The sequence below is a fragment of the Rhineura floridana genome, chromosome 1 (assembly GCF_030035675.1).
Source record: "Rhineura floridana isolate rRhiFlo1 chromosome 1, rRhiFlo1.hap2, whole genome shotgun sequence".
In the NCBI taxonomy this organism is placed as follows: Eukaryota; Metazoa; Chordata; class Lepidosauria; order Squamata; family Rhineuridae; genus Rhineura; species Rhineura floridana.
This window is the reverse complement of record NC_084480.1, coordinates 285,977,156-285,993,040: the sequence shown is the minus strand read 5'-3', so window position 1 is coordinate 285,993,040 and position 15,885 is coordinate 285,977,156. Positions and strand designations below refer to the sequence as shown.

Genomic DNA, 15,885 nt, shown 5'->3' with positions numbered 1-15,885 from the left:
GCCATTGATAGCCCTGTCCTCCATGAATTTGTCTAATCTTCTTTTAAAGCCATCCAAGCTGGTAGCCATTACTGCATCTTGTGGGAGCAAATTCCATAGTTTAACTATGCGCTGAGTAAAGAAGTACTTCCTTTTGTCTGTCCTGAATCTTCCAACATTCAGCTTCTTTGAATGTCCACGAGTTCTAGTATTATGAGAGAGGGAGAAGAACTTTTCTCTATCCACTTTCTCAATGCTATGCATAATTTTATACACTTCTATCATGTCTCCTCTTTCTCTAAACTAAAAAGCCCCAAATGCTGCAAGCTTTCCTCGTAAGGGAGTCACTCCATCCCCTTGATCATTCTGGTTGCCCTCTTCTGAACCTTTTCTAACTCTATAATATCCTTTTTGAGATGAGGTGACCAGAATTGTACACAGTATTCCAAATGCGGCCACACCATAGATTTATACAACGGCATTATGATATCGGCTGTTTTATTTTCAATACCTTTCCTAATTATCCCTAGCATGGAATTTGCTTTTTCACAGCTGCCGCACACTGGGTCAACATTTTCATCGTGCTGTCCACTACAAACCCGAGGTCTCTCTCCTGGTCGGTCACCGCCAGTTCAGACCCCATGAGCGTATATGTGAAATGAAGATTTTTTGCTCCAATATGCTTAATTTTACACTTGTTTATATTGAATTGCATTTGCCATTTTTCCGCCCATTCACTCAGTTTGGAGAGGTCTTTTTGGAGCTCTTCGCAATCCCTTTTTGTTTTAACAACCCTGAACAATTTAGTGTCGTCAGCAAACTTGGCCACTTCACTGCTCACTCCTAATTCTAGGTCATTAATGAACAAGTTGAAAAGTACAGGTCCAAATACCGATCCTTGAGGGACTCCACTTTCTACAGCTCTCCATTGGGAGAACTGTCCGTTTATTCCTACTCTCTGCTTTCTGCTTCTTAACCAATTCCTTATCCACAAGAGGACCTCTCCTCTTATTCCATGACTACTAAGCTTCCTCAGAAGTCTTTGGTGAGGTACCTTGTCAAACGCTTTTTGAAAGTCTAAGTACACTATGTCCACTGGATCACCTCTATCTATATGCTTGTTGACACTCTCAAAGAATTCTAATAGGTTACTGAGACAGGACTTTCCCTTGCAGAAGCCATGCTGGCTCTGCTTCAGCAAGGCTTGTTCTTCTATGTGCTTAGTTAATCTAGCTTTAATCATACTTTCTACCAGTTTTCCAGGGACAGAAGTTAAGCTAACTGGCCTGTAATTTCCGGGATCCCCTCTGGATCCCTTGATCCCTTCAAGGAGGCTCTAGCCCATGTTCAGTCAGACTCGCTCTGAGTCTTCCACCAACGTCGGTCTAGTCTCTGTCTCATTCGTTTCATCACCGCCAGCTCCTTGGTAAACCAAGGGGCTGGTTTGGCTCCACTTCGTGAGAGGGGACACTCAGGAGCGATCATGTCCACCGCCCTGGCCATTTCCCCATTCCAGAGGTCAACCAGAGCTTTGACAGAATCGCCTGCCGAGGTGGCAGGAAAATCCCCAAGAGCCATCAGGAAATCATCCGGATCCATCAGCCTCCTGGGGCGGACCATCCTAATCGGTCCCCCACCACTGCAGAGGTTCCGAGTCCCAGTGAGTCTAAACCCCACCAGGTAGTGATCTGTCCATGACATAAAACACTCACATAAAACACAATACATTTCAGCAATAGCTGTTCATATGCTGAGGCAGGAGTTATTGAGTTATTGAGACAAAATATTTAGTGAATGTGCATGTGTGAATCAGCCTGTTTTTGTTTATTTTCCAGCATCTCTGAATGTCATTTCAGTGAAAGCTGTGGCAACCATGATTGCACTTTCCGTGAGGAGCAACATGCAACTAACCTACCCTGTTTTTTACATCATGCTAATTCTGATGGTACTAACATGTGTTTTCCAAGTCAAGTAAGTTTTTAATATATTCCTGTAATTAGCTTATTTCCCTATTTGCTAATTTTTATTTCATCTTCTTGTTATTAGTTAGTGTCATGGCTTAAAAATACAGCCAACTCCTAACAGGCTCTTGGCCAAACTCAGCACTGATTATTTCAGGCACAGATGCATTATTATGCATTCCAGTTTTGATTTATGGCCATGATGCTTTATGTTGCTGTTAACTAGCCATGCAGGTTTTCCTAAAAGCAGTTTTACATTCGCTGTGGATTTCAGACCAACTGAACCTTACTGGTTTCCTGCTGCTTTTTCATTCTGATATTTTCCATAGCTTTTAGATGCCACTGCCAGTAACTGATAAAACTAACACCCAGATCTGGTTTCACTAACTCCGCTATCTCTCCCGCTCACTCCGGTTTGTATTCACAGATTATATGATAATATTCTCTGCCATCTTTTGGGGTGGGGTGGAGTGGGGTGGAGTGGGGTTTAAGCTCTCCACAGAATAGCTGGCTACTGATGGTCTGGATATATTACAGCCATACTCTAGTACAGTGGCAGCTGGTGGTGACCTGGCTCCCGACCAGAGAAGCAGACACAGGACTCAAAGACAGGGTTTTGCACAGTTTTATTCCAGAGGTTAGCACAGGAACATAGCATCAAAACATACTAGGCCTGAATCAGGATTTGCATTTTTGTTCTGTTGTAAGCCACTTTGAGCATATTTATATGGAAAAGTGGCATATACATTTAAAATAATAAATAAATGAACCTTTGGTCTGAACCAACATGGCTCTTCTTACGTTCTTAATCATGGCTTATTCAAGATCATCTGTTGCACTTATACCAGAAATGAGATCTGAACCAGGGACTTCACAGTTTACACTTTATGGCCCCTTCCCTGCCCCAGCTCTCAAAGAAAAACTTGTAACCAAACAGAAATCAGGGTGCAGGGTGGCTAACCTATGGCTCTCCAGATGTTACTGAAGCACAACTCCTATCAGCCCAAGCCAGCATGGCCAGTGGTCAGGGATGATGGGAGCTGTAGTTTAGCAGCACCTGGAGGGTCATAGCTTAGCCACTCCTGTTTCAGTGACTCACTGTTTCAGTAACAGCTTTTTTTTTGGTAGCATCTTCATGCATTTGTGTTGGATTTTTTCAGACTGACATTGGAACAAATGGACAAAAGTAATGAGGTGTTTGCAATTACTTTGAAATTCTGACTATCCCATGAATATGCAGGATTTTTTATGTTATTTTTAAAGCTCCGTGGAGATTGCTCAAAAGTTGCTAAAATAGCCTCACAGTCACCCCTAATGTCTAAAACAGATCAGAAGCTGGACTTTAATGTTGTATCAAGAGACCATTTGGAGGACCGCTCTGTTTAAAGGATGCACACAATTTTCTACATGAAATTAAGAGATTTATATTCAGGTTCTGATCCAACAAGGTTCTGACAGAACAGGTTCTGTCTTGGGATGTCGTGATCTCCCCCAGTTTTTAAAAAAGTGGCTCTTTTACCAGTTCATAAAAATGAAATCATATGAAGCCTTGATGATCAGAAAAGATTTGACATTGCCTCACAAAATTAAATATTTAAGAATTAAATACTAGATATGTTTGGAAACCAGCTGCCATATTCACCCTAATGAATAATAATATAAAATAGCGCTCTAGTGTTCAAAATAGGTAATATACATTAACTATGTTTTATTGTTCTACACAGCCCTGATATTTTATGATATGATGGTATAGAAATACTTTTCTAAATAAATAAATGTTGCAGCAACCCTGTGGGCCAGGTCAGACATTATACTGGGAACATAGGAAGCTGCATTATATCAGGATTATTTATCAATCTAGTGTAGCATTGTCTACTCTGACTGGCAGCAACTGTCCAAGGTCTTGGGCAGTGTCACCATATTGCAGATTGGGGTGCAAGTCTACAAGATGGTTGGTTGACTAAAGCCACATAGTGAGTTTGTGGCAGAGGTGAAATTTTAACCACAAATTTCCTTAGCCACTATATCAAACTAGTTCTTCAGTCTGCTGCCAAAAGTGCCCAAGGCTAAAGGATATTGGTGATTTCCTTGGTTTCCTTCATAGAAAGATAAATAACCAGAAGGATGAATAGGTTATGATGCTTGTGCTCACAGGCTTGTCCGTTGGTATTATTCTGCACCGAATAATGTTTATAAGTTGAAGTACCTGCCAGGATCGAAAGCATCTTGTAACTAGCTCCTCATACCCAAATAAGCTTTTGGCTTGTGTTTTCAAACAGCATTTATTGATCACATTTATATACTGCCTTGGTTCTTCCATTTGCTTCTCTCACTACCATTTTACCATCACAACAACCCTGTGAGGGAGACTAGGGTGAGAGAGATAGGGACTGGCTCAAAGGAAGCCCAGAAGTGAGCTTCACTTCTGAGTAGTGATTTGAACCTGGATCTCCTTAGTTCTAGTCTGAGGGTAGAAACACACTCACTCTTCTGCTGGTTCTTGTAGGTCTCCACCTCTCTCTTCTGAAACAAGGGCACATGATGCTAGTCAAACCCCTCCCCTTTTTACTGTGAACAGCTTGAGTGCATTTTTTTTAAAAAAATTGAGCTTCAAAGAGATTTCACAACTGTTCAGTAGATCAACCCATTTCCCCTCCAGGTGTGGCCAATTGCTGTAGGTGACTGGTGTGTTCACAGCCTGAGACTGTAACCATTGTACTGCACTGGCTCAATCTCTGATGTTGCAAGGCAAATTGCTTTTGAAACTGTTAAGAGTAGCTTGTGATATAGCATGGAGGTTTGATGTTCAAAGAAAACCATTTTAAAAGCCCATTGAGCATGCTGCCAAGCTCTTGGGCATCCCTAAAGTAGCTCTTTGGATCCTGGCTACAGTATCTGATATTTTGATTTTGTCCTGGGTATGCAAAATGTAATGTAATCTCTAGATTTTTAAACCTTGTTCTGTGTTTAAATATTGCCCATGTTTTTCTACAGACTTATTAAAATAAACTTCAAATCCTGAGAGTTTCCCATAGTTTTGTAAGGCAGCAATCCTGTGCACACTTACATGGGAGTAAGCTCAATTGAACACAGTGAGACTTTCATCTGAGTAAACACGCATAGGAGCAATATACAGAGTTCTGGTTCCAGATTGGACAAAAATATTAGAATGTCGTCGCACCAAATTGGGAGTGGGAACTATGGAGATGTTGCTTACATGATAAATGCCCATGCTTAGGATTTTTCTGCTCTATGTTAATAACTGACTATAGACAGTCCAGGAGGAACTTCAGAATATCTGTTGTGTCTCCTTGGAGTTTGGAATGCTAATTGCCAAATTGTTAATAAAACTTGTCTACAGTTGCCCTGAGCTGTGAATTTTTCTTGACTGTAAAATTGCATTGACTTTCTTCGTGTAGGTTCTTGAACCAAGCAATGAAGCTCTATAGTGAGGCCGAAGTCATCCCAATGAACTACGTATTCTTCACCATTAGTGCTGTCGTGGCAGGTTAGTGTGCACACTTCTCAACCAAGTAATGGCCTCAACCAAATAAAGGCATCAGAACCAGTTCCCTCCCTTCCCCCTCCCACACTTTGAATTGGGGAAGAAAGCAATGTGTTTTTTCTTCCTTGGAGCTTTTATAAATTCATGCATCTCTAAATAAAACCTGGTTCCTGAGTTCCTTCCCTTTGTCACACTCTACCATGTCCAAACAATAGAATGTGGATGGGGCTTTGCTAACAGTGGCAGGTTGATTCTCAGTGACTCCAACTAACTTTGATATGAGAAAGTAAAAAAGCTGTTATAAAACAAAACAGGGAGAGCAAAACCGGCTGCCTCACAAAAAGGGGGTTACCAAGGGCAGGAGGTAGTGATTAGTCCCACTGAAACAGAGGGCAGTATCCAATGCACTTTTCTGTTCGTGCAAGGCTTTACGCTTGCGCAACGGACTTCTCCTCCTCCCCTTCGCCCCTGTATGTGCCCCACGCCCTCCCTACATCTACTCAGAAGGGGTGGGGGAACTCCCAGAACAGATTTAGAGGCTGTGTAGGGGAGGAGAGGGGAGAAGTTCCCATTGCGCAAGCATAAACCCTTGTGCTAACAGAATGAGTGGCTGAACACTACTTTGGATACAGGCGAATATCCCCAAGTCATTGGCTGCCAGTCACACCAATGATTGGGGACACTTGCAGTGGAGCCAAAAGGCCCCCCACCATCACTGGCTTCTGACATTGGAGTGGCCTATCCTCTGCTGAGACCCTAAGAGGAGAGGTCCTTTATGTTCCTGTGTGCAGAGTACACAGAGATTCATTGCAACCTCCTCCAAGGGGTCTCTGCAACATATGAGACCTCTCTCTGCATCCTGCTACCTGTTCTAATGATGAGCCTTTCCCTTGTGCAATACATAGCCGTCATGATGCAGTACAAGTTAAGCCCTTTGTAAGTCCCATTGACTGCAGTGGTAGAAAGTTAAGTATGTGCTCAATTCTCCCATTGAAATCTATGGGACATAAAAGTGCTTCTCTGTAGTTAGAGCATGTCCAGTGTCCAGAGATGTATTTTGATTACAGCTTAGCAATTCAGAGGGGACAAAAGTCTGTCATCAAAATGTCTTTTTCTCAGGGTTGACATTCCCTATCCATCCTGTTTTACTAGTTTATTACAGGTACCTGTAGTGATATACAATTAATGTTTTTCCCATGTGCATGTTGGCTTCTCATTCCCCTACCTGCTAAAGTAATTTCAGCAATGAAGCAAGCCCTTAAGATAACAACCAGCTGTGCTCTGGAGCAGTCAGAATGTGTACTCTGTTTCAGCAGACTTTACATGCTAGGCTAAAGTGAAGGGAATTAGAAGAAATCCAAAGCCATTTTAAGCTATTAACATTTTATCCTGGGTGAGAACTTTTGAACTGAATCTGATTGAAAAGAGACTCCAATTCCCTAGGATTGTATCTGTGGTAAGAACAAGCGAGCAAAGTGGGACCAATAGACTGCATTTGGAGTAAGCCAAAAAGTTATTGTTACTCTAACTTTTATGACCCCTTTAACACACACACAGGGGCTGCTCTGTCATTGGTTTTCAGGAGATCTGCATACAGAAATTCCATTAGTTTATGTCAATTACTTATTCCAAACTCACCAAAGCTTAAAATATGGATTGGTTCAGCAGCTGGATTAAAATAGGCTTGTGCTGTATGATCCAGAGGAAAAATTGACCCAAAACAGCTGTAATGATGTAATCAAATGGAGAATTTGATTGTGTGTGCTTCTGGGCCAACTCCTAAATATTCTTATTCATACTGAATTTGACCTAAATAAGCCCTGTTAAAAACTAAACTGAAAGAATTTATCCTTAGCCCCATACATGCCAGGTTGGTTAATGTGAAACAGTTAGCATTATTATTAATTATTCGTCATGTCAAGCACTCCTATGCAGATCAATGAGCATTAAGAAGAGTTCCCAGTCTGCTACCATATGAGCTTGCCAGCTACGTGCAATTATTGGGCAATTAGTAAAACAGTCTAACGAACTATAAGCAACAGAAATAGGCATATTCTCACTTTGCATATCTGCAGTTGTTACTCTGCCCTACACACTTGGTCATTAAAATTATGCTGGACTGGTCATCTGAAGTTTAGCACTCAGTGTCTTTAAGATGATGGGACCAATCAGCATGCAATTTGGCATAAGAAATAAAATTTCAGGCTTAATCATGCTAATTGTTATAACTAAAGTTTTAATCACAGGTCAAAATGTATCCCCATTGAATCAGTGGGGCTGAGAGGCTCAGTCTGCATGTAACTCTAAGGTAAACTATATTTTAGCACAAATTAGCAAGCATGTTGGCGCACATTGAGAAAATCGTAGCCCCTTGGTCCTGCTGCTGCCACGCTACAAAGAGCTAAGGCATGGGTTGGCTTAGTGTTACATGCAAACCCAGGCTCATGGGTGGTCTCCCCCAAACAAACCACAAGCAGTAAGCTTTGGTTATAGCTTGTGGTCTGTTAGGAGTGAAACAGTCCACCAGCCCAGGTTTGAACATAACGCTAAGCCAAACCATAGCTTAGCTCCCAGTTGAGTAGCGGGAGAGGGAGAGGGCAATTCTTTCAGTGTGTGACAGCATAATTGCTCATTTGCACTTATAGTTTGGCTTAGCCACTAAGTCTTAGAGTTACATGCAAATGAGGCTATCAACAGGCACCCAGCTACACTGGCGTATTGGTTCACTCCTCCTTATGCCAAGGTTCATATTTTGTGAGTAAAGCACATTCTGCTTTGCATGCAGAAGGTCCCAGGTTCAGACTCCAGCATTTCAGGTAGCAAAGCTAGGAAGAGCTGCTGCCAGTCAGAGTAGACAATACTGGACTAGATGGACCAGTAGTCTGACTTGGAATAAGATGGTCATCTTAGAGGGTGGAACCATTACAGAGCATGGTTAAAGCATAGAGCATGAAATCATCAGAAGTAGGCCTTTTAACAGAGCTTGGAAAAGTTACTTTTTTGAACTACAACTCCCATCAGCCCTATCCAGTGGCCATGCTGGCTGGGGCTGATGGGAGTTGTAGTTCAAAAAAGTAACTTTTCCAAGCTCTGCTTTTACATTAGTATCTTCCACAGTACTCACGGGATTTGAGGTTTTGAAGCAATTTTAGTTCTGGTATGTTACTGGAAATTTTCCCCATATTCACAAACTGACTTGACACAAGGGATTGCAGCTGGAAAAGGAAATCAGCAGCCCCCATGCTCATATAAAAATACATAAGTATGTCTTTGGATCCAAGGCTACCTGTTTATATATGATTATATTTTGTATTGTACTGATTAAATTTTGTATTTTCTTTAGTAAGTTAAGAATGAAATACATTTACTTCCAGTCAAATATAACTGCCATTCAAGGGTTGCTGTTTTTGGCTCATCTCAATCCAGGGGCCATATTTTATCAGGAATTCCAAGATGCCAGTTTGCTGAGTGGTTTCATGTTTCTCTTTGGGTAAGTATATTCTTTGAAAGTCTTTACTCAAGTTTGTTGTGAGGTGTTTAAGCAAGAGCGCTGTGTACATGGCCAAGTCAAATCCATGGATGCACAGGGGCAATCTGCTCTGCCTTTCTGACTACAGCTCAAGGCATTTTTTAAATAATAATGGACACCCAATGGACACAAATGGACACATAAAATTTAGTCAGTGAACCAAGAACACAAATTCAGTTTGGAAGCCACTGAAACACTATGAAATTTTAGTGTAATTAAATAGAAACAGTAGAACAGAGGGGCACATTACACAATAATTCTTAGGATTCTTCCAGACCGCTAGTCTTTCTGAAAAACCTCTTAACAAAATCTCTCCCTATACACTGTGGTGTCTGGTTCTCTGCATCTTTGTTCTTTTTTTTTTCCTCATAAGAATTCTGCTACAGCAGGGCATGGATCCTAAGCAGTTTTTAATTTTAATTTGCTTTATAATTTGTGTATTTACTGGTGGGAGGGCAGGCTAGTAAGAATTGTGCTAGGCTAGTAACTTGTGCAAATGTATTTGCAAGGCTGTAGTCACTTCCTGCTTTTTTTTAGGTTTTTTTTCCAGTTTGAACCACTTTCACCTCAGTCCAAATGCCAGGGCTTGTACATGGTAGAGAGGCCATTGATAAAATGATAAAATGGATACCCAGTAACAATTCCTTTAAAAATGCCCTGCTACAGCTTCTCATATTAAGAAGGACAAAACTGGAAGGAGTTGCATGACTTTCTAATAATTTAATAATAATAATTTAATTTATAAGCCACCTATCTGGCCGATGGCCACTCTAGGCGACGTACAATTTAGTTGCAATAAATGCATCATAATAAAATACACATAAAATACATATAACAGTAAAACTATAAATAAAGAACAATAGCAGTTCAGAGTAATAGGCGATTAGTCCTAAAAAATTAACCCTCCCCGGAAGTCCCAAAGGCCTGTCTGAAGAGCCAGGTCTTCAAGGCTTTGCGGAATACATTCAGGGAAGGGACATGCCGAAGATCATACGGGAGGGAGTTCCAGAGAGTGGGGGCCGCCACTGAAAATGCCCTCTCCCTAGTCCCCACCAACCTAGCTATTTTAGTTGGTGGGACTGAGAGAAGGCCCTGAGTGGCTGATCTTGTCGGGCGGCATAATTGGTGGCGCTGGAGGCGCTCCATCAGGTAAACTGGGCCGAAACCGTGTAGGGATTTAAAGGTTAATACCAACACCTTGAATTGAGCCTGGAAAACAACAGGAAGCCAGTGAAGATCGAACAACACTGGGGTGATATGTTCCCGGCGGCGACAATTTGTGAGTAGTCGAGCTGCAGCATTTTGTATCAGTTGTAATTTCCGGACCGTTTTCAAGGGTAACCCCACGTAGAGCGCATTACAGTAGTCTAAACGAGAGGTGACCAGGGCATGTACTGCCAGTGGGAGCTGATGAACAGGGAGGTAGGGTTGCAGCCTACGAATGAGGTGTAATTGATACCAAGCTGCCCGGCTCACTGCCGAAATCTGAGCCTCCATGGACAGCTTGGAATCAAGAACAACCCCAAGGCTGCGGACCTGGTCCTTTAGGGGCAGTCTCACCCCGTTGAACATCAGGTCAACATTTCCCAACCTTCCCCTGTCTCCCACAAGCAGCACCTCAGTCTTATCGGGATTTAACTTCAACCTGTTCCTTCCCATCCATCCACTCACGGATTCCAGACACTTGGACATGGTCTCCACAGCCAACTCTGGCGAAGATTTAAACGAGAGATAGAGCTGAGTGTCGTCCGCATATTGGTGACACTGCAGCCCAAATCTCCTAATGATTGCCCCCAGCGGCTTCATATATATATATTAATTAGCATGGGAGAGAGGATAGAGCCCTGTGGTACACCACAATCGAGAGGCCAAGGGTCTGAAACCTCCTCCCCCAATGCTACCTGTTGATGCCTATCGGAGAGAAAGGAATGGAACCACTGCAATACAGTGCCTCCTATTCCCAATCCCTCCAGGCGATGTAGAGCAGCCTCCAGCAAAAGGGGTGCGATGGAAGAGGGACTTAAAAACCTCAAAGTACACACACAAGCTCCAGCAGTAGCACTGTAGCTCCTGTTCAGTGAATGAAAGGAAATGGAGCCAGTAACATTGCAGCATGACAAAATAGGCTAAAATCTTATTGTTTGGGGGCTTGGGTTTGCGAGATGAAATTTTCATTATGAATATCATAGATGGGGAACTTTCAGGAGATGTGGGGCCTTGAACCTGGGATCTTTGGCATTCAAGCCATGAGCTTTTGTCACTGAGTTAAGGCCCTTCCCCAAGAATACATTATTATTCAGAAATGCAAGTCAGTTAAAAAGATATGCAGAAGCACAAGGACCAAGTGCGGTAAATGGTAAATATCAGGCCAACTGTGAATGTGAATGGTGAATATAGCACAGTCTGGGATGCACTGGGAGGAAGAGGCTAAGGAAGGAAGAGAGATACTAAGTGCTGTTGATTTTCCACACGATTGGAAGGACCTAGGTTGCTAACTGTGCTAGATGTTAGAGCCAGGGTGTGAAGAGGAACCAGGTGGAAAGCACCTGTCCAAGGGGGATAAGATACTGTGTAAGGCTGCCTTAAAAGTGCTATGTGAGTTTTTGATTGGAATGAGTGTAAACTAAATGTAACTCTTATCTAAATCTAAGTGAGATTTTGATTGGAATGAGTGTAACTACGCTTATAGTTGCCGATATGTTCCATTTGAGATCTCACAGAATTGTGGTTCAGCTAGTAGAATTCCTGATGGCATTGCTTCACACGTGTCCACAGACATGACAGGTACTATTTGTTCTCCCATACACATCATCCTCTCATCATATGCAGTTATGGTACACATCTGAAGTGTGATGCCATGCTTTCTGGATTTATCACACTTCCATGTAACAGTGCAAGCAATAGACACGATTTATCTGGAAGTTCAAATCACAATTTGGACATGTGTCCTCCTGAGTGCAGAGAACCTAAATAGAAGCTTCTTCTTCTGAGATACACATACAAATAGCTACCTGAAGGCAGTACTTTCAACACCAAGCAGCGTATTCAAGTTGTCAAGAGGTGAAATTATCATAGCACTAATCAGCAGCTGTATCAAAGTACCACCCAGTTCATAAAGACATTTCACTATGGAAGAGCATCCATAAGGATGGTTTGGACTGAGGTGAAAAGGGGGTCATATAGCTCAGTGGCAGACCACCAGCTTTGCATGCAGAACATCACTGATTCAATCCGCAGCATCTCCATGTAGGTCTGGGAGAAACACCCACCTGAAACCCTGGAGAGCTTCTGCCAGTTACTGAGCTAGATGGACCAATGGTCTGACTCAATATAAGGCAACTTCTTAGGTTCCTATGTAGGGTAAGAGTCCCTTCAAATGTTGTCAGTATGTCAACTGCTTCACTGCTCCAGAAATGCCAGAACATCCAGGCCAGTGCTTGAACTCTAGGGTGACCATTGCCAGAGGGTTCTTGGCCCTCTTACCTTTTGTGACAGCCCCCTTAGCTTCTGTTTTTATGAGGTTATGAGAGAATGATTTGGCTAAAATTGAGGAGAATTGGAGTGGGACTATAGATTTCATTAATCCACAGGGCCCCACTACCTCTCCCCATCATTTGCACACTGTTCTAAGCCTTCATAGAATCATAGACTCATAGAATAGTAGAGTTGGAAGGGGCCTATAAGGCCATCAAGTCCTACCCCCTTGTGAGAGGGACTTTGTTATAGGCACCTCCCACGTGGCCTACATCTCCAGACCTTACTGGAGCCCTAAGACAGGGGTGGCCTTTTTGGGCAATCTCTTCTCTCATGCAAACAATGGTGTTTTGTATGACCTCATCACTTTGTCAATGCTTTTGCAGGTGTTTTCTGTCATTTGTTGGAGTCTTTATAATCACTCGGAAAAGAGGCAAGGAATGTTTGACAAGCTTTTATATAGACTATGGACACATTCCTGGTAAGTTTTATCCTGGAAATATTTTGCCTGTCATCCCTATTCACACAGCTGAAAAGCATCTATTAATGCAATGGTTGAAGAGAAAACCACAACAGATATCTCTTCCAATCACCTTTAATAAAAATTGCTTTTCACTTAATTTCTTTTCCTATTTCCAGTTGATTTTTCTAAAAAAAGCTATCCTGAATTACTTCCATCCCATTGCCACAGTCTATCATAGCAAAACAAAATGAAGCCTGTGGTGAGAACCCTTTTAAGAGAAACATAATTAAACTTGCTAGATTTGATTTATCAGTGTTGCTCCAAATGCTTTTTTAGTATTCTTATTTTAATCCCACAGGGAAGAAGATGAGGAGCAAAATACAGCCAGATTCAAACAACTTATCCTACGGCTCTTTATGTTATGAAGGTGACTCTGTAAAGGCTCAAAGCTAAGAGCATCTTAAATTCCAGTTAACAAGAGAACCTTCATATTCGACACCACCCTTTTATCACACATGTTCATTATGTGTCAAGTTATTTCATCCTGACTGTGCTTATGGTTACTTAATCCTCTTTGAGGATCCCCTGACTATCACAAATGCAATGCAGTTTAAGCCAGCTATTTTGCCTGAAGAAAGCGAGCAGTCATTAAATGGACCTGGGTGTTTCCCTCGTGCAGTAGCGGCTGTTTCTTGCTTTTCTGCAGCCAAGTGGTCCATGGGCCAAGATAAGCATACATAACTGGTCACATCCTCCTTGCCTTGTGCAGTCTCGTTGATTCCCATTTCAGCTGAGTTATGTGATAGCAACAAATCAGAGTTGTGCCTGGAACTATGGTGGTCACTTATACGTTAGCAAAAGAGAGTAAATGTGTCACCAAAATGGACAAGAGACACAGGTCTGCATAAAAATGGCACATGTTTATTCTACACATAGTTGCAAATTTCAAAATAATTACTGATAACGTAAATATTTATTTATTTATTATTTGATTTATATCCCGCCTTTCCTCCCAACAGGAGCCCAGGGCGGCAAACAGAAGCGCTAAAAACACATCAAAACATCATAAAATCAGACCTTAAAGTACACCAAAACAAAACAACGTTAAAAACATCTTTAAAAAAGGTTTAAAAACATCTTTAAAAAATGGTTAAAAAAACATTTTTTTAAAAAAAACATTAAAAAGCAATTCCAACACGGGCACAGACTGGGATAGGTCTCAACTTACAAGGCTTGTTGAAAGAGGAAAGTCTTCAAAAGGCGCCAAAAAGATAACAGAGATGGCGCCTGCCTAATATTTAAGGGGAGGGAATTCCACAGGGTAGGTGCTGCCACACTGAAAGTCCGTTTCCTATGTTGTACGGAATGGACCTCCTGATAAGATGGTATCTGCAGGAGGCGCTCACCTGCAGAGCGCAGTGATCAACTGGGTATATAAGGGATAAGACGGTCTTTCAGGTATCCTGGTCCCAAGCTGTATAGGGCTTTGTACATCAAAACTAGAACCTTCAACTTGGCCCAGTAGCAAATGGGCAGCCAGTGCAATTCTTTCAGCAGTGGGGTGACATGTTGGCGATACCCTGCCCCAGGGAGCAGTCTCACAGCCACATTTTGCACCAGTTGCAACTTCCGGACCAACCTCAAGGGCAGCCCCACATAGAGTGCATTACAGTAATCTACCCTGGAGGTTAGTAGTGCGTAGACAACAGTGGACAGGCTATCCCTGTCCAGAAATGGCCGCAGCTGTCTTTCCAGCCAAAGCTGGTAAAAGGCACTCCTAGCCACGAGGCCACCTGGGCCTCTAGCGACAAAGATGAATCCAGGAGCACCCCCAGACTACGGACCTGTTCTTTCAGAGGGAGTACAACCCCATCCAAAGCAGGTAACTGACCAATTATCTAAACTCGGGAACCACCAACCCACAGTGCCTCGGTGTTGCTAGGATTCAGGCTCAGTTTATTGGCCCTCATTTAGCCCACCACTAAGTCCAGGCACCGGTCCAGGGCTTGCACGGCCTCTCCCGATTCAGATATTACGGAGAAATAGAGCTGGGTATTGTTAGCATACTGCTGACACCTCACCCCAAATCTCCTGATGACCACTCCCAAGGGCTTGATATAGATGTTAAACTGCTTGGGGGATAAGATGGTACCCTGCAGCACCCCACAGCACAACTGGCAGGGGGCCGAAAGACAGTCACCCAATGCTATTCTCTGAGAGCGACCTTGGAGATAGGGTCGGAACCACTGTAAAACAGTGCCTCCAATACCCATCTCACCAAGTCGACCCAGAAGAATACCATGGTCAATGGTATCAAAAGCCACTGAGAGATCAAGTAAGAATAACAGGGTCACATACCAAGGCCGATTCAGTCCCATAACCAGGCCTGAACCCAGACTGGAATGGGTCAAGATAATCTGTTTCATCCAAGAGTACAAATAAAAATATGTCTCATCATACTGGGGAAGACTGTGACCAGGTGTGCCTGCCTGACTGCTCAGTCAGCTGCCCAGGTGCTAACTGTTGATATGTCTAGCTGCATATTAGAATAAGCCCTTGCTTGAGAACTTCTATAGAGAATATAAATGTACTGCCACCCTACCAGATATAGTACTCCATGAACTCTTAAACTCATTGGCTGAAGACGTTTCCTCTTTAATGGGCAGCTGCACCTAAGGATTTGCCACTGATCAGCACTTGGTGTTGGAAAGAGGGATAGAAGGGGCAGCTGGACTATATCACACCATCCCCATGGATTATCAGAGCCAACAACAACAATTATCTGTGTGATGGTATATGCACAGCATGGGAGCCCCACACACATACTGCTGCTAAATTCACCTTAAATTGCCATAAATGGAATTGCTAGATTTCCAGGATTTTGACTGTAGGAAGCCTAAAATGATGCTGTCTAAGGAAGGTCATGGGGTGGAAATCTGGCAATTTTGTTTTAAGTTGCTTAATATATTTTTCA

The 15,885-nt window shown here is 42.6% G+C and overlaps 1 protein-coding gene across 4 annotated transcripts in view; it reads left to right on the top strand.

Moving 5' to 3' along the window:
- NIPAL2 (NIPA like domain containing 2) overlaps nucleotides 1–13,425 on the top strand; it is a 54,134-nt gene extending 40,709 nt beyond the window's left edge. For all 4 annotated transcript variants that reach the window (XM_061603751.1, XM_061603761.1, XM_061603743.1 and 1 more), the window contains 5 exons: nucleotides 1,815–1,950; nucleotides 5,360–5,448; nucleotides 8,872–8,935; nucleotides 12,835–12,929; nucleotides 13,270–13,425. In XM_061603751.1, the coding sequence (XP_061459735.1) occupies nucleotides 1,815–1,950; nucleotides 5,360–5,448; nucleotides 8,872–8,935; nucleotides 12,835–12,929; nucleotides 13,270–13,364 (479 nt within the window). In that variant the 3' untranslated portion in view covers nucleotides 13,365–13,425. The remainder of the gene's footprint in view (nucleotides 1–1,814; nucleotides 1,951–5,359; nucleotides 5,449–8,871; nucleotides 8,936–12,834; nucleotides 12,930–13,269) is intronic.
- Nucleotides 13,426–15,885: the final 2,460 nt, after the last annotated feature.